General features: G+C 56.2%; 2 protein-coding genes across 23 annotated transcripts in view; both read left to right on the forward strand.

Moving 5' to 3' along the window:
• DCTN1 (dynactin subunit 1) overlaps positions 1-6,340 on the forward strand; it is a 68,603-nt gene extending 62,263 nt beyond the window's left edge. For 9 of the 22 annotated variants that reach the window (XM_083520467.1, XM_083520461.1, XM_083520463.1 and 6 more), the window contains 7 exons: positions 1,287-1,453; positions 2,552-2,566; positions 3,327-3,460; positions 4,483-4,672; positions 4,788-4,864; positions 5,217-5,306; positions 5,397-6,340. In XM_083520467.1, coding sequence (XP_083376593.1) covers positions 1,287-1,453; positions 2,552-2,566; positions 3,327-3,460; positions 4,483-4,672; positions 4,788-4,864; positions 5,217-5,306; positions 5,397-5,534 — 811 coding nt within the window. In that variant the 3' untranslated portion in view covers positions 5,535-6,340. Of the gene's footprint in view, positions 1-1,286; positions 1,470-2,551; positions 2,567-3,326; positions 3,461-4,482; positions 4,673-4,787; positions 4,865-5,216; positions 5,307-5,396 lie in introns of all 22 variants that reach the window. The other 13 variants (XM_083520464.1, XM_083520462.1, XM_083520465.1 and 10 more) reach the window with 2 other exon arrangements.
• A 2,108-nt stretch (positions 6,341-8,448) lies between these two features.
• Positions 8,449-13,291, forward strand: NOP56 (NOP56 ribonucleoprotein). Its single transcript, XM_083458819.1, has 12 exons — positions 8,449-8,579; positions 8,695-8,784; positions 9,271-9,385; positions 9,473-9,634; positions 9,768-9,966; positions 10,247-10,434; positions 10,760-10,911; positions 11,335-11,435; positions 11,734-11,882; positions 12,138-12,247; positions 12,459-12,596; positions 12,731-13,291. Exons 1-12 carry the CDS (start codon positions 8,577-8,579, stop codon positions 12,944-12,946), a joined length of 1,623 nt encoding a protein of 540 aa, XP_083314945.1. The 5' UTR covers positions 8,449-8,576; the 3' UTR covers positions 12,947-13,291.
• The last annotated feature ends 92 nt before the right edge of the window (positions 13,292-13,383 follow it).

Raw genomic sequence — 13,383 nt, forward strand, 5'->3', positions numbered from 1 at the left:
TCCCTGAGGATTGACAGATGTAGGAGACGCTGGCTGGCATCTTCTGTGCCAAACTCACATCCTCTTGTGTCCTCTGAGCTTGCCTACACACAGATCGGGTCTTGCCAGGCGTAGCCAGGGCTCTGTGTGCCCAGGGATTTCAAGACCAAGACTGGATCTGCTCCCTGGCACAGCACCTGGCATCCTGGAGACCTTGGCCCTCGCTTTCTGTGTCCCTTGTGATGGTGGAGCTTGGTTTCAGACAGCTTCCCCATCCCCTCCTTGTCTGCCTTCCTCTGCCCCCTTCGCTCTGCTCTTTTGCCCAAAGGTCAACAGGGGCTGTTTGATTTCTGGACACTGCCGGCTTCCACGAATGACCCAGACAGACTTAATGGGCAGCTCAGCTCTGGCCTTGAGATGCACATGGCTGTGTGCTCACACCCAGAGAAGTTTGGGACTGGTTGGCGTTGTTTCCTGGCAAAGAGTGGGGAGGGTCCCATTGCTCAGTGGTGGAGCCTCAGTCCCCCGTGGCATCTCCAGGCAGGGCAGGTGGGAGAGAACTCTCTCTGAAGTCCCAGAGAGCAGCTGCCAGTCAGTGTAGTGATGCTCAGCTGGACCAGTGGTCTGGCTCAGAATAAGGCAGTTTTGTATGTTTTTATAAATGGCAAAGAAAATGATGAAGGGAGGGAAGGGATGCCGGGGGCTCCAAACTGGGAGGGGGAGCTCATACCTCAGAAGGGAAACCAGCCAGATGGGCGGGGGTAGAAATAATAAATTATTATTATTATTATTATTATTATTATTATTATTATTATTATTATTGAAGGCAGAAACAGGATTCAATATGAGCACAGCAGATTGGAGAACTGGGCCAAAACTAACAAAATGAATTTCAGTAGGGACAAATGTAAAAAACCTTAGGCAGGAATAATCAGATGGATGGGGAACCCCTGAGAGCAGTGCATGTGGAAAGGATCTCAGGGTCTTCTTCACATGAGTCCACAGGGTGAGGCAGCAGCAAAATAAGCTAAGGCTCTTCTCGGCTGCATCAACAGAAGTCGCGTGTCCAGATCAAGGGAAGAGTTCTGCTCTCTTCTGCTTTAGTCAGACCCTGCCTGGAATACTGTCTCTAGTTGCTGAAAGCCGCCCAGAATGGCAAGCCAGTCAGATAAGCGGCATATAAGTAATAAAATTATTAGTTCTGGGCACCACAATTTAAGAAGGACGTTGACAAGCTGGAACGTGTGCAGAGGAGGAGGGCAGCCTAGAAGGGTCTTGAGTTCCTCTCTATCTTTCTCCCTCCGCAGGGAGTTTGAGGAGACGATGGACGCCCTGCAAGCAGACATTGACCAGCTGGAGTCCGAGAAGCAGGAGCTGAAGCAGCGGCTCAGCAACCAGTCCAAGCGCACCATTGAGGGCCTCCGGGGAGTCGGTCCCTCGGGAGTCGCTTCCGTCATCTCTGGCATCACCGGAGGTGAGCCCTGGGAAGCGTGTGTGGATGCTTTGGGGCGGGGAGACTGCAGGGGAGAGACGCCTCGAGAGTCTGGGGGTGCTGAAGGGCCAGCAACTCCAGAGAAGCTGATGGATGCAGGGCCTGAACTCCTTGCCTGCCTGCTGTTCCTTCCTTGCTGGGGCAGCCCTGGGCAGCACAGGTTGCAGGGGCAAGTTGCTTCCTGCTCCCCCTTTATTTCCACTTCCTGCATTTCCCAGCAAGAATCTCCCCACCCTCCTCTTTTTCCCTTCCCTTGCTGATCCAAAAGAGCCAGGGATTTGGGGAGGGAGGCTCCAGGGTCTAGGGCTTTCGCTGCTGAGTTTTGACACACTCACAGCCATTTCCCACAAGCCCTTTCCCACCACAACTCCTGCTTGGAGCACTGCAGAGGCAATGCACAGAGGATCACTTCGCCACCTTTGCCCAGAGCTGCAAAATTCTGCCCTTTTGGATGATGAATCTCAAATCCAAACTCACGGAGATCCATGGGGTACTTTAGACTGCGAATCTCTGAGTTCTGAGCCTGCTGCAGGGGATGTTCCAGACTGGAGCGGCTGTCCCCGGGGAAGGGTTTGCTTTGAGCTGAGGCCATCAGACTCACATTCACATACTGCACTGCCTTTCAGAGATCTGTACCCATTAAAAGAGGGCTGATCTGCGCTGGGCCTGGGAGGGTCGGCCAGCAAAGCCTCTGCACGTGGTTGTGGGTTCCCTCGTGCTGGTGCTCCCCTCTTTTCGTTCAGTGATTCACACGAGCTGCTTCTGGGTCTTTTTACCTCCCACATGCCCGGGGGGCTGTGTGAGCTTCCTCCAAACCTGGGGGGGGCTATTGTTTTTTCCTGAAGGGCTGCAGAGCAAGGGAGCCCCCCTGGCGTGCTTGGCCAGGGCTCTGGGTAGATGGTGTCCCAGTGCCCTTAAGACGAGGTGGCCTATCGTGGCTCACAAAAGCAGGTTTGTCGTGTAGTCCAGAGAAGCAAACCCAGAGGGGAGCTGCTGCTGCTGCTGCTGTCTTTCCTGCCTTCTCTCAGACACCTCTCCTAATTTCTGCTCCTTCTCCTCTCTTCCATGCTTCCGCTGCAGAGGAACAGCAGAGAGGTACAGTGGCATGGCCCAGGTGGGGCTGCTGGGGTCACCTGGGGCCAGGAATCTCCCCAGGACACAAGGGGGACTCTGGGGCTGCCTTTGGGGGCAGAGGGGAATCTCTGACAGCTGCGAGAGTTGTTTCCCCCTATTCCCAGCCTGAGGTGGTTTTTTTGTGTGCCAAGGAAGGGGGGGTACAGCAAGGTCGCATGCCAGGGTGCAAAGCATGCATGTGAAAGAACATTTCTCCAGCCCGCCCATCCTCTGCTGCAAATGTCTCGTCCCGTCCCCCCCCGTGCTTGGAAATGAGCCGGGCTCTGGGGAGGCTGGGCTGGGGCCTCAAAGGGTCTGGCCACAGGCAGCCCAATGTGAGTGCCTCCCTAAGGAAGCACAGTGAGGCTGGAGACCTGTCTTGGTCCCCCACATGCATGAGGTGGGGGCTCTTTCTGAAGAGTGTTCGGCATGTTGCTGCATATATTTATACAAAACTGCTCCCCGGGGCGTTTTCTGCCTCTGGCTGCATGCTCCCGTGTGTTTTCCTGGGCCTTCAGCTCCTGTCTCCTCCTGGGCTCAGCTCCAGGCTTCTCCGCCTTGTGGTGCCCTGATGCGGGCGCATCCTGCCTTTCCCTGACCCTCGGCAGAGCACCTCTTGTGCCAGGATGCTGGTGGGAAGCTCCTTCTGTGAGCTCCCCATGGAGCAGTCCAGGCATGCGCTGCGCAGGGGCATCTTCTGGAAATCTGTTCTCCTCTGACAGCGCTGCTCTTCTCTTTGCAGGTGTGGGTGCTGGCCAGGTGATGATGGCCGGCTCAGGCCCTGTGCAGGTGAAGGACTCCCCTCTCCTCCTCCAGCAGATCGATGCTATGCAGCTGTCCATCAAGCATCTCAAGAACGAGAACAACCGCCTCAAGGTGAGTGGGGGGGCGGCTTTCCTGCTTGCTGCTCCATCCCAGCATTCCCTGGCCGGAGGGAAGGAGCCCTGCAGGCAGGGGGGGGGAGCAGAGAGGGGGGTCTCTGAGGCTGATGCTTCTTTGAAATGGACAGGAGAAGCAGCAGACTCTGGGATGGAGCCCCATTGCCCCACACTCTTTGCTCTCTGCAGGCTGTGGCACCCCAGCCATCCTCACCTTTGTGCACATTTTATTGTTGTAGTTGTTGATATTATTGCTGTTGCTGTTGCTGTTGTTTATTAGTATACCACTCTTCCTCTGTAGAGCTCTGGGCACTTCACGGCATAAAAATACAAGACAGAAACACAAAATACATTATAAAAACAAAACACCCCCCCCCATGTCACGGCAGACAGGAATCCCAGGCACCAAGGAAGATCTGTCAAAGGGAGACTTCCTTCCTTCCTTCCTTCCTTCCTTCCTTCCTTCCTTCCTTCCTTCCTTCCCTCCCTCCCTCCCTCCCTCCTTCCCAGCTCCCTTTCCACACGCCTCTCTTCCATGTTGCTTCACGACCCCTCCCTGCACAATTTGACCGGCGGCATCTCTGGTTCTGTCCTCCTTTGTCGTGGAGGGAGTGCGAGGAATGCCTGGGCTGGTTTGGGGGCCACGCATGAAAGGAACAGACTCTTCCTGACCGTTCCTGGAGATCCAAGGAGATTTTTATTATTGTCTTTGTTTTTAAAGGATCTTTTAATCATATATTAATTCTGTCAGTTTTAGTTCTATTTTAATGAATGTATTTTCTGTGTTTTTAGCTTGTTTTATTCAATGAGTCTTGGGCTGGGAAAAAGGCAGGATATAAATACATGTGATAATCAATACAATAAGCTGCCTAGAGCAACTGCTTTTTTTGGGTGGGGGTGCTCTAGTGTGGCTGGAGGTGGCTTGTGCCCCTTTTCGTTTGAGTGTGTGTGTGTGTGTGTGTGTGTGTGTGTGTCAAAGTGTCTGGCTTGAGCCCTGATATTCCTCCTCCTCCTCTCCAGGGAGCCCAGATGAGGCGGGAGCTGGCCTCGCTGACCCCGCTGCGGGTGCCCAAGCTGTCTCTCGCCAAGGATAGGCCAGGGGAGGAGGTGGTCTCCAGCTCCCTCTACCGCAAGACCAGCCAGCTGCTGGAGACCCTTCACCAGATGAGCGCCAACACCAAGGTGGTGGACGTCACGCGGCAGAGGACAGGTGCGCCTGGCGGGGGCTGGGAGGGGGCTGCGGGAGAGCTCAGCCTCTCCATCCCTGCAGGGTGGTGAGGGGCAGCAATAGCAACGCCTTTTCCGTCTCTCTGTCCTCCCCGCAGCCACCAGCCCAGCAGCCCAGCTCCTGGAGCAAACGACCCGCCTGAAGTCACTGAGCGAAACCATCGACAAACTGAAGGTAATCGAGGCCTCTGGCCGTCATCTCCTGTCCCGGACAAGAGCCCTTCACGGTGGAGGGGGTGGGAGTGGCACTGGGGGCCTGAACCAGAGACTCTGCCCATTGGCAACGTGCCCAAGAGCAGGCTCTGTCTCTCTCGCTGGCAATAAGCTGCTCAGGGCCCTGTTCCCTGGAAGAAAGGGAGGGGTGACATCAGAGGTTGCTCAGAGAGGGGAAGGGGGACGTGAGAGCCCCCCAAGGCCGCTGCCTGGTGGGCTGTTCCAGGGCTGTGTTGCTTCCTCTCCTGAGCAGCCAGGATGGGAATACAGGGGGGCTCGGGCTGGGCGGCCCTGACTGCGCTTCCTTCCTGCAGGATGAAGTCCTGAAGGAGACTGTCCTCCAGCACCCCGGAGCCAACGTCCTGACCGACTTTGGCACCTTCCCCTCAGCCCCCTTCCTCAAGGTGAGCGCTTGGGCCTGGGCAGGGAAGCGGGGGGAGGAAGTCCTCTTGGGCCGCCCCCTGACTCTCCCGCCTGCTCTGCTTCCCCTCCAGGCCAAAGAGGAGCAGAAGGACGACACCGTCTACATTGGCAAAGTGACCTTCCCCTGCCAGCCGGGCCACGGCCAGGTCCACAAACTGGTCCTGACGCCCGAGCAGCTGCACAAGCTCCACGCCCGCCTCATCTCCTAAGAGGGTCTCCCCCCCCCCCGCCCCCTTCCGCCGCTGCCTCTCCTCCTACAAGATGCACACTAAATATGCAGACTCTTGTTTGTGCAAGGCCCTCCTGGCACTGCCGACTCTCTGAACGACCTGTTTTTGTTCTGTGCGCCTCCCTCCTCAAACTGGGCAGGCAGCTCTGCCCGCAATGACCACTGTCCTCCTTCCCAGCTCTCACCCACTCCCTTAGCGATGGCCACTGGGCACCTGCTCCTTCGTGGCTCTCAGGCCAGGCTTTCCTCCCATTTCAGATACAGTCCGTTCTGCCCCAAGAGCTTCTTTGTGTGCTGTGGCTTTTCTCTCCCAGGCAACCCCCCCCCGCCAGCAAGGGAGAAGGGGAGGCACCCTGCTCGCCACCTGCCAGATGGGGAAGATGGAGGGAATGCCATCGCCAGATCCATGCCCTTTACCTGTTTCATCAGCACCTTCAGCTTCCTTCCTGCTGCTTCTGGGTGCAGCCCCAGACGGCCCAAGCATGGCAAGGGGTGTCTCTTCCCCTACCCTCTGGGTCTTACTGGCCTTACTGGGGCACTTGGTTAAGGGCGGCGGAGGTCTCTCTCTGCACACTTCATCTTGCAGCTCCACCCCTCTGGCCACCGCCCCTAAGTGCCCTTCTCTTCCTCTGCTGACTTCCCTGGTGGGGGCTTCTGTGGTGTTGGGATACTGGGGGCGAGGAGCCATTTGGAGCCTGGAGACCCACAAGCACTTTGAGGCAGAAACCTTCTTGCACGTTGACTCCTCGGAGCTCTTGAGATAAATAAACTGAACTCTTAAACCAAGCTTGCACTGTGTGATATCGTTACTCATATGAGTTAGAGGGGCCTTTAAAAATAACTTCTTGTATTTTCCAAATTTAACAAGGAAAAACGGGGAAATGAAATAAAATTAAAGAGGGGAAGTAGAGTAATAATAATGTACAAATAGTACCAAATAACAGTAAACCACCCAGTGGCCATTGGTGCACAAATATTACATTGATCATGTAAGGTAAAGGTAAAGGGACCCCTGACCATTAGGTCCAGTTGTGGCTGACTCTGGGGTTGTGGCGCTCATCTTGCTTTATTGGCTGAGGGAGCCGGCGTACAGCTTCCGGGTCATGTGGCCAGCAAGACTAAGCTGCTTCTGGTGAACCAGAGCAGCGCACGGAAACGCCGTTTACCTTCCCGCCAGAGTGGTACCTATTGATCTACTTGCACTTTGACGTGCTTTTGAATTGCTAGGTTGGCAGGAGCAGGGACCGAGCAACAGGAGCTCACCCCGTCGTGGGGATTTGAACCGCCGACCTTCTGATCGGCAAGTCCTAGGCTGTGTGGTTTAACCCACAGCGCCACCCGCGTTCCTCATTGAACATGTAACTTGATATAAATCTCCCAGATGCCCAAAGAGGTATCCACATGAAATGGCTTCATGTGCAGCCAAGGCAGTGAGAGGCTCAAAGCAGACGTCTCTCAGCCACCAGAACGGCTCACAAAGCTCCCTTTGCTTGCCCAGTGTTGTAAACAAAATCTGCCCTTCTTCCCTTATGGGGGACACAAGAGCCCTTTAGAGAGTCCTTTGTAGGTTCTCCATCGGTAGGAGAAAATAACAGAGGCCAAGCAGAGAATTTTGAGAAGCAAAGCAACTTGTAAACCTGATCTTTATTGATCTGTTGCAACAGGGTCTTCCCTCACATGCAGGAAAGGAGGAGGACCCAGAACCAAGGTGTGCCTGCTCTTTTATAGACATTTAAATTTCTTGCCCTGGAGCTCAAGACCACCCCTCCATACATCACACCTACATCACAGAAGGGGTGTAGCTCAAGACCGCCCCCCACAAACATCAAACCTACAACACGGAAAAGGTGGTCTACAAAGAAATGTGAATGCTGTTGTTTTTCCTGTCTGCCAGTTTCTCTGATAATGCCTTTTCTGATTGACTTTCCTGGTAGTCTGGCCATTCCTTTGAGATGGTGATTTCCCAATTCCTCACCTCCTCCCTCCTTGCAGAGAAAACATTTGGTCAGTTGGGGAGTCAAAATGGTTTCAGGACTGTCTTCCTGTGCTGCTCTAGACATGTGATCCACATATCCATGCACCTGCCTGGCTGGTACGTTTATGAACATTTATTATATATAGAAGACTCCCTGGACAAGACCCTGATGTTGGGAAAGATGGAGGGCGCAAGGAGAAGGGGACGACAGAGGACGATGAGATGGTGGGACAGTGTTCTTGAAGAGACCAGCGTGAGGGAGGCAGTGGAAGACAGGAGGGCCTGGCGTGCTCTGGTCCAGGGGGTCACGAAGAGGCGGACACGACTAAATAACAAGACCTTCATTTTTTTATTACACCGGCCATTAACCTCCTGCGTCTGGAATGTGGTTGCAAAGCGCCTGAGCCGCTGCAAAGAACAAGGACTTTGCCAGTGGAAAAGGGCGGCGGCGAGGGGCAACGAACTGCGGGTGCGAAGCCGAGCCCGCCTTGTGCCTCCCGGGGCATTCAGGCCCCTCCTGGACAGTGGCGTAGCGTGGGTTGTCAGCACCCGGGGCAAGGCAAGTAATTTGCGCCCCCTAACCCGTGGATTTGCGCCCCCTAACCCGTGGATTTGCGCCCCCTAACCCTAACCCCCCCTGCAGCCCCCACGCTACGCCACTGGTCCCGGAGAACAGGATGCAGCCCAGTGGAGGGGAGAGACAAGGCTTCGGGGGCGCGGGGGGCGGGTCGGCCTTGGAGGGGCTGGTCTAGATGGCCTTTGGGGCTTCCTCTCAGCCCCGCCCCGGACAGCCCTGCCGCGCCTGCGCCGAGGCCCAACCTCGTGGAATGATGGACGCCCTGGAGAGGAAGGGGCGGGGCTGGCGCCGCCTCCTCGCCTTCCCATTGGCGGGCCTCGCGGAGGGGCGGGCAAGCGGAAGGGGCGGGCCCCGAACCCTGCCCCGCCGTTGGCTGAGCGGCGTGAGGCGAGGGGGGCGCTTCCGGTGGGCCCGCGAGGTCCTTCCTGCGCGCCAGGCCTGCGCGGCCCAGTCGGGAGAGAGGCGGCGCCATGGTGAGGAGCGGGAGCCGGAGCCGGGGGGGGGCGGGCGAGGGGGGGCGCGGGGCTCCCTCGGGTCGGACTTGACTAATGGCGGCTCTCCTTCCTTCCCTCCTTCCCCCCCGCGCAGGTCCTCCTTCACGTCCTCTTCGAGCACGCGGCCGGCTACGCGCTCTTCGCCCTCCGGCAGGTGGAGGAGGTGGCTCTGCTGCTGCCCCAGGTGAGCGCGGGGAGGGGGGCCGGAGAAGGACACGGGGGGCCGCATCCCACCCCCCTCGGGTGACCCTCCTCTGACTCGGGTGATGCCACGTGGGGATTCTGAGCGCCCGGGGGGGAGACACGTGCGCCGGGCCCGGCGGGGAGGCCTTTGCGGCCGCGGGAGGACAACTCGCGAGTAGGCCCGGCGGGATCACAGGGAGGGCGGCGCGCCGGGGGGTTTCAGTAGGTTTCCCCCCCTCGATATGGCTTTCTTAGATGGGATCTGCACGCGCGGCCCCTTTTTGTTCGTCGCGCCAGTAAAGAGGAATATTCGGTAGGTTTTGGCATAGATTTGCATAGATTAGAGCGACCTCGCCCCCGGCAACGAAATTCCCTCATCCCAAAGCACGTGTCTGCTCCCGCCATCTTGGTCTTTGGGGGAGGGAGGCATTGTGGATTGATTCCGTGCAGGGCAAAACCAGGCCATGTGCTCTTGGCGCTTCTGCAGGTGGAGGAGAGCGTCCTGAATCTCGGCAAATTCCTCACGGTGGTCAAACTCGTCGCCTTTTCGCCCTTCAAGTCTGCCCAGAGTGCCTTGGAAAACATCAATGCTATCTCCGAAGGTGAGCAGCGCCCAGATTCCTTCCTCCTTGCTCTGATCCTGCTCTTTTCCACCCCACTGAGTCTTCTCTTTCTCTTGCCTGGTCCAGGGATCCTCCATGAGGATCTCCGTCTTCTCCTCGAGACAAACTTGCCAGCCAAAAAGAAGAAGGTCGTTGTGGGGGTCAGCGATGCTAAAATCGGGGCTGCCATCCAGGAAGAGCTGGGCTTCCAGTGCCAGGCTGGAGGCGTCGTGGCTGAGATCACCCGAGGTAAGTCTGTGAAAAGGGCAACTGGAGCGGGAAGAATGGTTTTTTGCAGGAGGATGAGGTGTTTGGAGAGAGTTTTTCTGCCAGCGCTTGGCAGGGCTGAACCCCCTTTCTCCTGTCTTCTCCCTCTGCCCAGGTATCCGGATGCATTTCCACAGTTTGATCAAAGGTCTGACAGCACAGTCTGCCTCCAAGGCTCAGCTGGGACTGGGGCATAGCTACTCTCGGGCCAAAGTGAAGTTCAACGTGAACAGGGTGGATAACATGATCATTCAGTCCATCAGCCTCTTGGATCAGCTAGACAAGGACATTAACACCTTCTCCATGCGGGTCAGGTGAGGGGGTCTCTGGTGCTTTGGAGAGACGTGATTCTTCCTTCCGGTCTCCCTATGCTTACCACAGGCAGCTTCACCATCCATGCTGACTGTATAGAAACGGGAGATAGAGAATTGATAGCCCTGCGTATACACCACAGCCAGGCCGACTTTCCCCTGAGCTGTATTGTTAGTACGGGTACAAAAAAGCCACACCCAAAATCCTGGGGCCTTTTCTGAACTTTGCTTGGAGAGGCTGTGGGTGCTCCGTCCTGACTCTGGCTCCTCTTCCCCCTGGCAGAGAGTGGTACGGATATCACTTCCCTGAGCTGATCAAGATCGTGAGTGACAACTACACCTACTGCCGCCTCACCAAGCTCATTGGGAACCGGAAGGAGCTGAGTGAGGAGAGCCTGGAGGCCTTGGAAGAAATCGTCATGGACAGTGCCAAGGCCCAGGCTATCCTGGAGGCCTCCCGCTCATCCATGGGTCAGTAGTAATGTGGGGAAGGGGCGGGGTGGGGCCTTAGGTATGCCAGGTGAACACAGGTGCTGAACCACGGCTCTTGCACACTTCTTTGATTTCAAGCAGCTCATCTACTTGGCGCTGAGTCTTTCTGGTGCTAATGTCTGTTTTCAGTTCCTTTGTTTTAAATTTGATGCATGCAACAATTTGTAATAACTTCATCCTTTTTACGCTTCTGTTAACAAGGGCCAGTTTTTAAGAGAAGCTGCACAGCGGAGGGGGGTTAGGAGCGTGGCCCGGTTCTCCTTTATGCCTCCCTTGTTCTGATGTGCCTCCCTCCTCCCTGCAGGGATGGATATCTCTCCCATTGACCTCATCAACATCGAGAGCTTCTCCAGCCGCGTCATCTCTCTCTCCGAGTATCGCAAAGGCCTGCAGGAGTATCTCCGCTCCAAGATGAGCCAGGTGGCTCCCAGCCTCTCCGCCCTGATTGGAGAAGTGGTAAGTGGCTGCCTTGTGTGTAGAGAGAGGAACCCCCTGCCCCCCCCCTTCTCACTGGCTACAGATATGATGTACAATGTGAATCTGTCAATCCACTGAGCTCTCGTGCTGACACCCTCTCACTGCTGATCTGTGCCAGAGGAAGGGGAGGGGGCAGAGGCCGTCTGTAGAGAGGAGTTTTAAGCATTGTAATGTTTTCTGTATGCAATGTTACCTGGCTGCTGAGCAAGGCCAAGGGCAGCTCCCATGGATTGGGCCGCTGGTGCAAGTTGATGCTTCAGAGTTTTCTACCTTCCTGTTTGGGGCTTAGCAAACCCTGAGCCCCTTGCACAGCCTGGAAAGCAATTTGTCTCCTGGGCACAATTGTGGGTCTGGCTGCTGCGTCACATGCATGACTGCCTTGCCTGCCTCCTTTCCCCGCAGGTGGGCGCCCGCCTCATCTCCCACGCTGGCAGCCTGACCAACCTGGCCAAGTATCCGGCTTCCACGGTGCAGATCCTGGGCGCAGAGAAGGCTCTCTTCAGGTACAGCTGCAGGGCGGCCGCAGTGATGGCAGGTTCCTGGGGTGCCGGGCTTGATGTGCTGGTCAAGTCCCATTGGCCGCATGTGTGATAGGCTGGCCCCCAGCCTCTGAGCGGTCACCTGGGCCATTCCCTTTCCCCTCCATCCGGTAGGTTAGCTATTTCAGGCTTGGCCTGGGATGGTGGGACACAGCTGGGAGGAGGGGGACAAGCTGCGGTTGGGGGCTTAATTTGTGGGCGTGATTCTCTTCCTCTGCCAGAAAGCATTGTCTTGGTAAACCTTGCCCCCTCTTTCCCGCAGAGCCTTGAAGACTCGGGGAAACACTCCCAAATACGGCTTGATCTTCCACTCCACTTTCATTGGCCGAGCAGCTGCCAAGAACAAGGGCCGGATTTCCCGCTACCTGGCCAACAAGTGCACGATTGCATCCCGCATCGACTGCTTCTCAGGTGAGGAATCGGGGCCTGGCCTATCTCTGTATGGAGCTGGCCAAGCAGCCAAGCAGCTTTGCTATGATGGTTACATTTTTCGTCAACAGCATTTCACCCAGTGAATGGTGACGCATCAAGGCTGAGCGAAGCTTGCTGGGTGTGGCCGTGGGGTGGAGGGGAGAGTGGGTGACGTACTGCCGCCCTTCTCTGGGTTGTGGCCATGCAGAGCAGGTGCCCTCGGACTCACGCATTCCTGTCTGTGTTTTTTTGCAGAGACCCCGACCTGCGTCTTTGGAGACAAGCTTCGAGAGCAGGTGGAGGAGCGCCTGGCCTTCTACGAGACGGGGGAGCCTCCACGCAAGAACCTTGATGTCATGAAGGAGGTGGGCAATGGGCTGTGGAGCCGGGGTGGGAGGGCAGAGGGGCTGCCCCATAGCAGTCGCTGGATGTGATGAAATGACCTGAGCCTGACCTATCCACTGGTGGAGGCAAAAGCTGATTTAATGAGTCTGATTCAGCCTTTTGCTGCTGCTGCAAACAACTGGGGGTGCGTGGGCTGGTACTGACGGTACTGTGAACTCTCCGCATTCACAGGCCACAGAGGTGGCTGCCGAAATGAAGAAGAAGCTGGAGAAGAAAGAGAAGAAGAAAAAGAAGCGAGAGAAGAAGCGGCTGGAAGCCCTGGAGGCCGCAGAGGAAATGGAGAACTCTGTGCTCGAGACGACGGCAGAGGTGAGAAGCCCCTTTGGGGAGCCAGTGGTTGGTTGTGGGATTGGGCATAGCAGGAGCCGAGTGTCTGCGATAGACAGGGCTGTGTGCATTCTCCATTCTCTTCTCTCTCCCCCTCCCCTATAAATTAATCTCAGGAAAATGATGTCACGCCCAAGAAAAAGAAAAAGCGAAAGCACCAGGAAGAAGAGGACGTGGAGCCGTCTGAGAACGGCCTGGAGGAGGAAGATGTCTCCCCCAAAAAGAAGAAGAAGCTGGGCCTTGTGGAGACGCCCAGCCCCCACCCAAAGGGGAAAAAGACAAAGAAGAAAAAGGCCAGAATGGAGGAAGACGAGGAGGAGGAGGAGGACTAGTGGGCAGGAAGAGTGGCAAAATCCCGTCCAACATGGCCAGCCTGAGACTTAAGGTCCACTGAGGGTTTCTTTAAAAACTGGCTTCTGGGCTCTTTGCTCTCTGCCCAGTACTTTTTGTGACAACTGAATGTAGCCACGGTTGGGCCTCCCATGGGCAGAATGGCAGCCCAGGACCCGTTTCCTGTCCCGTTCTTGGAGACACAAGGAAAGAGAGTGAGCCAGGCTGGGGGGAGGGTGTTCTGTGGCTTGCAGCTGAGGCCTCAGGAGACGTCCATTCAGCAAGTTCCACCTGGACATTTCATGTACTTAACCAGCTAACAATAAAATTACTGTCTTTTTATAGCAGCTTTGCCTCTGGGTCTTCTGTTAGGTGAGACCCAGGAAGGGGGTGTAAAACAAAACGAAGTTTGCTCTTCCAAGTAGTGTGGCACAGTCTG

This window comes from Podarcis liolepis (assembly GCF_965112155.1).
Source record: "Podarcis liolepis genome assembly, chromosome: 9".
Lineage (NCBI taxonomy): Eukaryota > Metazoa > Chordata > Lepidosauria > Squamata > Lacertidae > Podarcis > Podarcis liolepis.